The 10792-nt window shown below is 44.4% G+C and overlaps 1 protein-coding gene across 1 annotated transcript; it reads left to right on the top strand.

Moving 5' to 3' along the window:
• The first annotated feature begins 483 nt into the window (after positions 1 to 483).
• On the top strand, positions 484 to 2543 carry LOC115788354 (progranulin-like). The gene is made up of 5 exons (XM_030741337.1): positions 484 to 623; positions 765 to 914; positions 989 to 1291; positions 1424 to 1597; positions 1988 to 2543. Exons 2-4 carry the CDS (start codon positions 765 to 767, stop codon positions 1589 to 1591), a joined length of 621 nt encoding a protein of 206 aa, XP_030597197.1. The 5' UTR covers positions 484 to 623; the 3' UTR covers positions 1592 to 1597; positions 1988 to 2543.
• The last annotated feature ends 8249 nt before the right edge of the window (positions 2544 to 10792 follow it).

The raw sequence follows: 10792 nt of genomic DNA, 5'->3' as shown, positions 1-10792 counted from the left end.
TAGAATTACAATTTAAGTTGAAATAGTTTGTATTTCCTTGTACTGATATTATTTTATTGTTATATCAATAAGTGGTGATGCAGTTAGCTTTGCACAAAAATAGCTTGAATAAGAGCTGCTTTTTAATGTTATACTTTAAGTACATTTCAGAAACTATACATCTTCCCTTTTACTTGAGTAGATAAGTTGAGTCAGTACTTCACCTTTTACCAGAGTGTTTTAATAACACAAGTTTCTGTACTTCTACATAAGCGAAGAATGTCTTTACCTTTGCCAACTCTGCTGTACTTTGATCAGTAGGTGAGGCTTACAGAACCATTTCGTCATTAATGGACATAAATGTTTATATCATAGGAGGACACGTGGAGACTGTTTTTTATATTAAGCTAGACAAATCGGTAGTTAAGTAGTGCATTTAAGCTACTGTAGTTCAAGAAATCTTGAAAACCTGTATGTCTCAATATGAGAGTCATGGGACAGAGGGGTGTTTCATGAAGTTAAACTTTCACTTTTTGTTCAATGGGAGTGTCTGACCTGCAATATAAAGAGCTGTGCGTGATAGAGTAGGGAGGGAATTTTGATAGGCATCACAGGAAGCTGCTGAATCTCTTCATTGGTGAAAGGTAAGTGATTCAACTATTAAAATTGGAAGTTACAGCCACAGAAAAACTGATCCCTATACTCCAAAAAGAGAAAACCTGCCATTTTTTCTTATCTTTAAAGTCAGTGAGAAAAAAAGGTCATGGTGAACTTCTTTCTTCCAGATGTCAAGGATCACTCTGTGGCTTTCAGTTGGAGTGGCTGTGTTGGGTTTTGCTTCTTGCTCTATCACATGTCCTGATGGGGGAACTTGCTCAGATACTTCCACCTGCTGCAAGTCTAATAGTGGATATGCCTGCTGTCCCAGTGCAAATGTAAGTCAGTGACTTTCCACCTTTGTAGTAACTTGATTCATGATTGTTAAAAGTCATTTGGTCTTACTCTCCAGGCAGTGTGCTGCGCTGACATGGCCCACTGCTGCCCGTCAGGACATCGCTGTAACCTGGTTGCCCAGACGTGTGAGAAAGTAAACCAGCCATGGCTGAGCATACCCATGGAGAACAAGGAGGCTGCAGAGAAACCAAGCACCCCCAATCTGTCTGGAACTCCACTTCAGGAGCTCACAGAGAGCCACGTCCCAGATCCAATCAAGAGTTCAGTGGTCTACTGTGACAGCTACACCTACTGTCCTGATCGCACTACTTGCTGCAGACACCCAAAAGGTGGCTGGACCTGTTGTCCCTACTTTCCTGTGAGTCAGCCTATATATACTTGTGCAATAAAACACGAGACTGTAATTAAATTTCTTTTATCAACAACTGACACAAACATTTTGCAACAATTCTAAATTTCTGCATTGATTGAGAGAAAGTGTTTCTTGTAGGGTAAATGTTGTCTGGATGGCTACCACTGCTGTCCATATGGATTGGACTGTGACCACACCTACACGCACTGTGTGAGGGAAAGACTCACATATCCTTTCCTCCGCAAGCCAGCCCTGCCTTCAGCACCTGCCTCTCTCATTCCTACTTCAGAGGACAAAGAAAACTAGAAGGAGGTAGGACACACCACACTCTTATTACCTTCACATAGAATATCCTGATAATTATTCTGAATTAATCACTGCTCAGATAAAAATGTAAAGGCTACATCTCTGTTTTAGACCTTGCTTTGTGTACTGGTGTTACATCAAGTGAAATGCACATCTGTGCACCAACCATCATCTAGCAACACCTAAATGTGCTGATAGTACTGGGTTTGATCACTTATGTTGCCAGACTACTGTCACATGATGAATCTGCTCTATTTCTGTTGTTTCTCATGGGGAAGAGGCCACAGAGAATTATGTGGCTCCTTCACCTCTGAAAAAAAACCAAACATAAAATAATTACTAGTGTATTTTGACCATAATATTTTTTCTTAACACAAAGACTTGTACTCATTTCAGGGCCACTGAAAGCAGACTTTACTGCAGATGTTCAATTGCTGTGACTATGGCTATACCTGCAACATGCCGAAAGATGTCGAGAAGTCTTAAAAGAACACTGTGACAAGTTTGTTTTTTTGCCATCTTGGTTCAAAATTGTGCTAAAATGCTTTTTGCTATGCTGATGAATAGCAGACATTGGCGCATCTGATATAGAATCAGCTCAATCTCACAAGAAGATAGTTAATGGATAAATGATGCACTTACAACAGCAACAGATGTTTGATGTTGCTGCTACATATTTTATTCTTGCAATGGACCAATCATCTTTGCAAACCAGCTTAGAAAGATCTCCTGTAGCAGCTTATTGCCACCAAGGTCGTGTAGTATGTTGAAAATGCTTAATGTGGAATAATTTTAGAAATAGGCAAATCATTGCTAGCAAAAATAGATGATGCAGAATTTAAGATGGTAAGTAAGGTGAAAGATTTTTGATTTGTTTTATTATTGCTTCCTTCCTTTGTATTCTCTTGTCTTGCTTGACCAATAAAAATACAATGGTAACATCTGCTTCCCATTCTGGCCATAGAGTCATTTATTTACCTTATTTTTACGTCACTGCTCTAACCTAAGAGTGCCAAAGATCCCCACAGACTGCTCTACACAGTCCACTCTACACAGTCCAACATAATGCATCAATTTGTTTTTCAATTGGTTTCACTACATGAAATAACCAGGTAATTTCAGAAACATATCTTGTATAGATCCACTGACTGATTAAAAAATATATCAGTCTGCTGCTGCTGCTGACACCTGGTGTGGTAAACACAGAACAACATCAGATCAAATGGAATAAATCTGCCCCATCTCCTCCATTCCCCATATAGATAAATGAGTGAGTATATATGGAACTGACATGTGAACCAAATATCAGATCAGTGCAATCCAAAGTTGAAAATAGTCATTCAGCATATTTAAAGAGGGCAAAAATGATCTTACCTGTGAAGATCAAGTTATAGTGTTTAACGTTTTTAGAGGGCCCAGCTGCAGGCAGTTCATGTTATGACAGTTATGTAATTATTATGGAATAAAAGTAATTACTGCCATTTCTAGCATTTCTAGTAGTGATAATGATGCTTATTTTCACATTGTGCTCTTAATGTTTTCAAAAGTTTAGATTAATGCGATGTCAGATGCATTGTGGCAATACAAAACTCTAAATATACACAAACATATGTCACTTCTGGCTGCTGCAGGGATGAATTCTGATAATGGCCTAAATACTCTTGTGCAATACACATATTATTGCAATGGAAATCCTGAAATAAACTAAAATCAAATCACCCGAAACTTTGCAGCTCATTTCCTTTAAATAAAAAATGTGCTATTTTTACTGCTCTTTTGTACTGATTGACAGGCTTAAAGTGTGAGTGTTGGAGGATTGCTGCTTTGTTCACTTAATGACATCTAGTCACATGTTTCTCATGGTGATGAGGCCACAGAGAATGCTGTTTGTTACCGACTTTTCGTCCTTCAGCTCTGTGTTGTATTTCTGCCATTTTCAAAACTTTCAGTAAATTGAAATTATTCTGGCTTGCAAAACAGAACAGCAAGCAAACAAAGTCACCTAAAAGCTGGCAACCAAAGTGAGCATGTAGCAGCTTAAGAACCAGAAATCGCCCATAGATGGATGACTTTTTGGCTTAGATTCCTCAGAAACTCCAAATCAATCCTCTTGTATAAATAAGCACCTGTTTGCAAACAAGTTAACCACATGAACTCAGTAGCTGATATGTCATAGTCATCTCTACAGCTTGTTTCTGCTGCTCCTTACTATCCATATGAAGGCTGGACGGATGAATGGATAGAAAAGACCCGCCCCTTTCTCATTTCACAAATTGCACATCCTGGATTCCTCTCCTTGACTCTCCTCCTCAAATCTTAGTCCCTGCCACCAATAGAGTGAGCAGAAGAGGAATCCGCACTTTGTAGCCTCATTTTAAAGTGACGTCAAGTAGATATGATGTTTGACACAAGTACATTATAAATTGTTTTGCACTTTATGATATCAGGCGTAACTGTTTATGCCATGTTTTACATTTAGGGCCACTTTTAGCTGTGAGACAATGTGAGATATGCAGTGGAGTGGTTAAAACAGAAAAACGGGCTGCAAGCTGCCATCCCTGGAGGACATCGTCAACTCTCACCACCTCAAAAGAGCACAAAACATAGTCAGGGACTCCTCTCACCCTGGTCACCATCTTTTTGAACTGTTACCTTCTGGCAGATTATACAGATCAACCAAAAAAAGATAAACAAACAGCAACAACAAATAAAAAAAACCCTGTAGATTCAGAGGCTCCTTTCCAAAGGCCATCTGTGTCTTTAACACTTATGCATTGACAAATGTCTGTACTTATGACTAACTTGTGCTTCTATGCTGCTACTTCCTCCATTTTAAATATTTATAGCTTATTTATGATATCTATTAATTTGCATTTGTCAATTCACAGGCCTGACATCTGTGCATTGTGACGGATTGTGAGCTGGACGGCTTTTTTAAGTATGTGGCCAAAGGGACCAGTGAGAACTGTCCCTGCTGCCTCAAAAGAACACAGCCAATAATACACATTTGAAGAAAGGGCATTATTCCCATGCTGTTCACTTGTTTCTGTACTTCAAAGCAGAACAACTTAAATAACTAACAGTTTTCTGCAAGTTATTCCATTACCATAAATCATACTTGCAGACTATTTGCAAAACTCACTGCACATTCTACACTGATGAATTCATGTTCTTTAGAGGCCATCACTTCTTGCTAATGTCACAAAGGTTAGTCCTCTGTGGCAACAGTCCCTCTAAGTAGCAACTACCAGTGCATATCTTTCATTATTTCAGCATTGTGCTTTTTTATAGGTTATTAGCAACCAAGTTGCAATAAACACAAGACTAAAGTCCACATTTTTTTTTTTTCCACTGTGCCTGGCACTCACCGCCACCTTCAGTATGTTGGCCCTCAACAAGGTAGTCCCTGTGCTTCATACCTGACATCTTCCATTGCCTTAGTTACTTTTATCAATTAAACAGTCAAACTGAACCATAGACCCTTTTCATGTTATTCAATGGAGCACTTTGTTTTTAAGACCTGTTAGATAGATGGCATTCACAGGAGACAGCTGCAGTTCTTTAAACCACAGACTTGGATGCAGCTGCAGTACAGAAGTCAAATTCTCAGTTTCATTTTCCCCAAAATGTTACTCAACCAGAAGCTCTCCTGCCTCTCATACTGCAGGGGAAGTCCTTCATTTCTTTATCTGGTTAAAAGTCATATTTACCAAAGCGTGCCAGCGTTTAATGTTCAGCCCAAATCTGAATAAGACCCACTTTGTCTCCTGTCTTTTGAAACTGCTCTAATTTCTATGAGTGTTTCATGCACTGCTGATGGTGTTCTAACTAACCAGTGATCTGCACTGCATGTCTTATATTTAATAATTCAGAAGAAAACAAATTATTTTGTGAATTTATTGTCACAGTTAGGCTGCGTGGCAAGCAAGGCCGGACCCCAATGCAGGATGCAAAGCAGAACTAAACTCGAACAGCTTTTATTGCTGGAGGCTCACAAGATACAAAACCTCAAAATACAATAACAAAATCTGAACCAAGGGTTAACTAAAGACAGAATAACAAGCCTGGGAGGGAAAAAGGGAAAACCACTAAACACAAGAACACACAGCTAAGGGGAACACAGATGACGATGCAATAAAGAACTAAGCACTACTGAGACCTTAAACACAAACACTAGGCAATTAGGGAGAATTTGTTCAAAATGACACAAAGGGGTCGGGTGCAATGTGTGTCGGGCGGTGGCCGAGGGCGGAGGCCCTGGCGGACCGATCCCCGGCTATCGAAACTGGCTGTTGGGACATGGAATGTCACCTCTCTGGTGGGGAAGGAGCCTGAGCTAGTGCGTGAGGTTGAGAGATACCAGCTAGACATAGTTGGGCTCACCTCAACGCATGGCCTGGGCTCTGGAACCAGTCTCCTGGAGAAGGGCTGGACTCTGTTCCAGTCTGGAGTTGCCCTCGGTGAGAGGCGGCGAGCTGGGGTGGGTATTCTTGTATCCCCCCGGCTTGCTGCCTGTACGTCGGAGTTTTCACCGGTGGACGAGAGGGTAGTTTCCCTGCGCCTTCGGGCTGGGGAACGGGTCCGGACTGTTGTTTGCGCGTATGCGCCGAATGACAGTTCAGGGTACCCACCCTTTTTGGAGCTGCTGGGTGGGGTGCTGGAGAGTGCTCCATCTGGTGACTCCATAGTCTTGCTGGGAGACTTCAACGCTCACGTGGGCAATGACAGTGAGACCTGGAGGGGCGTGATTGGGAGGAACGGCCTGCCCGATCTGAACCCGAATGGTGTTTTGTTATTGGACTTCTGTGCAAACCACAGTTTGTCCATAACAAACACCGTGTTCGAACACAAGGATGTCCATAAGTGCACATGGCACCAGGACACCCTAGGTCGCAGGTCGATGATCGATTTTGTAATCGTATCATCAGAGCTGCGGCCGTATGTTTTGGACACTCGGGTGAAGAGAGGAGCTGAGCTGTCAACTGATCACCACCTGGTGGTGAGTTGGATCAGGTGGCGGGGGAAGATGCTGGACAGACCTGGCACACCTAAACGTATTGTGAGGGTGTGCTGGGAACGCCTGGCAGAAGCCCCAGTCCGGGAGATCTTCAACTCCCACCTCCGGCAGAACTTCGACAGCATTCCGAGGGAGGCTGAGGACATTGAGTCCGAATGGACCATGTTCCGCACCTCCATTGTTGAGGCTGCTGCTCAGAGCTGTGGCTGCAAGGTGGTTGGTGCCTGTCGTGGTGGTAACCCCCGAACCAGATGGTGGTCACCGGAGGTGAAGGGAGCCATCAAGCTGAAGAAAGAGTCCTATCGGGCTTGGTTAGCCTGTGGGACTCCGGAGGCAGCTGACAGGTATCGACAGGCCAAGCGGAATGCAGCTCGGGCAGTGGCCGAAGCAAAAACTCGGGTGTGGGAGGAGTTTGGTGAGGCTATGGAAAAAGACTTTCGGACGGCATCGAAGCGATTCTGGCAAACCGTCAGGCGACTCAGGAGGGGAAAGCAGTGCTTCACTCACACTGTTTATAGTGCGGGGGGGGTGCTGCTGACTTCAACTGAGGCTATAGTCGGACGGTGGAAGGAATACTTCGAGGACCTTCTGAATCCCACTGACACGCCTTCTGTAGTGGAAGCAGAGTCTGGGGATGAGGGGGATGACTTGACCATCACTGGGGGTGAGGTCACTGAGGTAGATAAACAACTCCTTGGTGGCAGAGCCCCTGGGGTGGACGAGATTCGCCCTGAGTTCCTGAAGGCTCTGGATGTTGTAGGGCTGTCTTGGTTGACACGCCTCTGCAACATCGCGTGGAGATCTGGGGCAGTGCCATTGGATTGGCAGACCGGGGTGGTGGTCCCCATCTTTAAGAAGGGAGACCGGAGGGTGTGCTCCAACTTTCGGGGGATCACACTCCTCAGCCTCCCCGGTAAGGTCTATGCCAGGGTGCTGGAAAGGAGGGTGCGTCCGTTAGTCGAACCTCGGATTCAGGAGGAACAATGCGGTTTTCGTCCTGGTCGTGGAACGCTGGACCAGCTCTTTATCCTCTCAAGGATATTCGAGTGTGCGTGGGAGTTTGCCCAACCAGTCTACATGTGCTTTGTGGACTTGGAGAAGGCATTCGACCGTGTTCCTCGGGGTGTTCTTTGGGAGGTTCTGCGGGAGTATGGGGTGTCTGGCCCATTGTTGCGGGCCATTCAGTCCTTGTACAACCACAGTGAGAGCTTGGTCCGTATAGCCGGTAATTAGTCGGATTTGTTTCCTGTGGGTGTTGGACTCCGTCAGGGCTGCCCTTTGTCACCGATTCTGTTCATAATTTTTATGGACAGAATTTCTAGGCGTAGCCAGGTGGCGGAAGGCTTCTTCCTTGGTGGCCTCAGAGTCTCATCTCTGCTTTTTGCAGATGATGCGGTTCTGTTGGCTTCATCAGGGGGGGGCCTCCAGCTCGCAGTGGAACGGTTCGCAGCCGAGTGTGAAGCGGCTGGCATGGGAATCAGCACCTCTAAGTCTGAGGCCATGGTCCTCAGCCGGAAAAGGGTGGAGTGCCATCTCCGGCTCAGGAACGAGTTCTTGCCTCAAGTGGAGGAGTTTAAGTATCTCGGGGTCTTGTTCACGAGTGATGGGCGAAGGGAACGGGAGACAGGCGGATCGGGGCTGCTTCTGCAGTGATGCGGACGCTGCACCGGTCCGTCGTGGTGAAGAGGGAGCTTAGCGTAAAAGCGGAGCTCTCGATTTACCGGTCGATCTACGTTCCTACCCTCACCTATGGTCACGAGCTTTGGGTAGTGACCGAAAGAATAAGATCGCGAATACAAGCGGCAGAAATGAGTTTCCTTCGAAGGGTGGCTGGCCTCTCCCTTAGAGATAAGGTGAGGAGTGCGGCCATCCGGGAGGGGCTCAGAGTAGAGCCGCTGCTCCTCCACATCGAAAGGAGCCAGTTGAGGTGGCTCGGGCATCTGATTAGGATGCCTCCTGGCCGCCTCCTGGGTGAGGTGTTCCGGGCATGTCCCACCGGGAAGAGGCCCCGTGGTAGACCCAGGACACGCTGGAGAGATTATGTATCTCGGCTGGCCTGGGAACGCCTTGGGGTCCCTCCGGATGAGCTGGAGGAGGTGGCTGGGGAGAGGGAAGCTTGGGCTTCTCTGCTTAGGCTTCTGCCCCCGCGACCCGGCCCCGGATAAGCGGAAGAAAATGGATGGATGGATGGATGACACAAAGGAAGCAAAACTAAACACAAAGCACGAGGGACAAGGAACTGCCAAAATAAAACAGGAAGTGAACACGATAAAATGGAAACCTAACCAAAACACTCAGGAAAACAACAGGAGGTGAAGCTAAACACAAAACATGGGACAAGGGGCCAAGACACACTGAGGAAAACAGACACAGGAACACAGACATGGGAAGACAAGAACAAAGGGAAAACAGAATGAAATACAATAACCAAAACCAAAAACAGATATAAAAACTACAACAAACCGAGAATCTAAACTGTAAGAAAAACCAAGGAATACAACAAAAGAACTAAAAGAACTCAAAACACTGGGTCAACAGCTGAGGACCATGACATTTATTTGTTTATTAAGATCCCTATTATTAACTGTAACCCAGCTAGACCTCATGAGGTTCATATATATACCCTATATTGCCAAAAGTATTCACTCACCCATCCAAGTCACTGAATTCAGGTGTTCCAATCACTTCCATGCCCACAGATGTATCAAACCAAACACCTAGGCATGCAGACTGCTTCTACAAACATTTGTGAAAGAATGGGTACCTCACACTCAGTGAATTCCAGTGTGGTACCGCAATAGGATTCCACCTGTGCAATAAGTCCAGTTATGAAATTTGATCACTGCTAAATGTTTCACAGTCAACTGTTGGTGGGATTATAACAAAGTGGAAGTGCAATGCAGCCACAAAGTGTTAGGCCACGTAAAATCACAGAGCTCGTCACGGTTGCTGCGGCTAACAAGGCAGGGATGACCTCAGAGCTAGTGATGTTACCTCCAACACCGAGGCTTCGAAGCACGCTTCAAACTCGCCAGGGTAGTTATGGTGAAGCAGTGGGCCGGAGCTTGCTTCAGTTGACGTCACTGATGAGAACCACTTCACTGCTTCATTCAGACTGAATCAGCTGACTGGTTTGATTTCACATGCGGAGCTTTGAAACTTTGGCGCGATACTCAGAGTATTTAAGACGACTGAAACGCCGTTTCACGCCTTGTACCAAACCCGCTGTGCGTCAGTGACGGCTGGTTTGTGTGAATTTCAAACTTTCAATAAGAGAGCCATCTCATTTTCCCTAAGTATGGCAATATTTTGATTTGGTGCCACCGAATAAGGTAAAATAATTTCAGCATGTCCATCCATCCATTTCTTTCCAATTATATAGGAAACTTGTGCAGGTAGGACGAGCATGGAAAAAGAAAAATGTTGATGCTTAAACCACATCAATAGCCCAAAAAATATAATGAGGTTACAGCCAATTAACCTCTCCGATCTCAGTCGCCAGGCAATCCGGCGTTGACATCGGAGCATTCCGGGTATTAATAAACTACTTTATGATCAACAAAACATGATGACACTAAGTGAGATTTAATTTAAAACATAAAATCATGCATCCACCTTTAAATTGGTGCCCAAATGTGCGATTAGCAGCCAGCGACGTTCAACGTGTCGAAAAGCAAAGAGGTGAGCTCGAACAACGTCACTGGCCGAAGATGCAGCGATCACAACATACCTATTCAGTGTTTATTCAAATATAATACTCATAGTGCCACATCATTCAAGAGGTGCTTTTCTTTCTCCCTTTCTTACTTCCTGGTCACACCAGCTTCTTCTGTTCCGTGTGAAAGGCTGGTCTCAAAGGCTGGGAAGCTGTCCCTAAAAAGAGAAACCAGTGAAGTCCATCTACTGTGGAAACATTATTCCTGAATAATAATAAAAAACCGAGATGCAAAAGCACACATTTCCTGCACACCAAGCACAATAACAAAGGAAATAACTGTACACCAAAAAAAAAAAGAGAAAAAAAAAAAGGGGGAAACGGATCAATCTCACCTACTGACTCATTATTATTGAACATCTTCCCTGTCCAGTATGAAATTTAGAATCAACGACAAACCAAACCATTTTCCACATATATTTATTTATTTATTATCATTTCATAGATGGAATTACTCAGGCTGATTATT

Source organism: Archocentrus centrarchus, chromosome 11 (genome assembly GCF_007364275.1).
Source record: "Archocentrus centrarchus isolate MPI-CPG fArcCen1 chromosome 11, fArcCen1, whole genome shotgun sequence".
Taxonomy (NCBI): Eukaryota; Metazoa; Chordata; class Actinopteri; order Cichliformes; family Cichlidae; genus Archocentrus; species Archocentrus centrarchus.
This window is presented reverse-complemented; position numbering and strand designations above follow the sequence as displayed.

What these genes read in the sequence shown, in the direction of transcription:
- LOC115788354 (XM_030741337.1), top strand. Translation starts at nt 765, where the DNA reads ATGTCAAGGATCACTCTGTGGCTTTCAGTTGGAGTGGCTGTGTTGGGT. An exon ending in CCTGCTGTCCCAGTGCAAAT is followed by an intron (nt 915 to 988) that starts GTAAGTCAGTGA and finishes CTTACTCTCCAG; the next exon opens with GCAGTGTGCTGCGCTGACAT. An exon ending in CCTGTTGTCCCTACTTTCCT is followed by an intron (nt 1,292 to 1,423) that starts GTGAGTCAGCCT and finishes TGTTTCTTGTAG; the next exon opens with GGTAAATGTTGTCTGGATGG.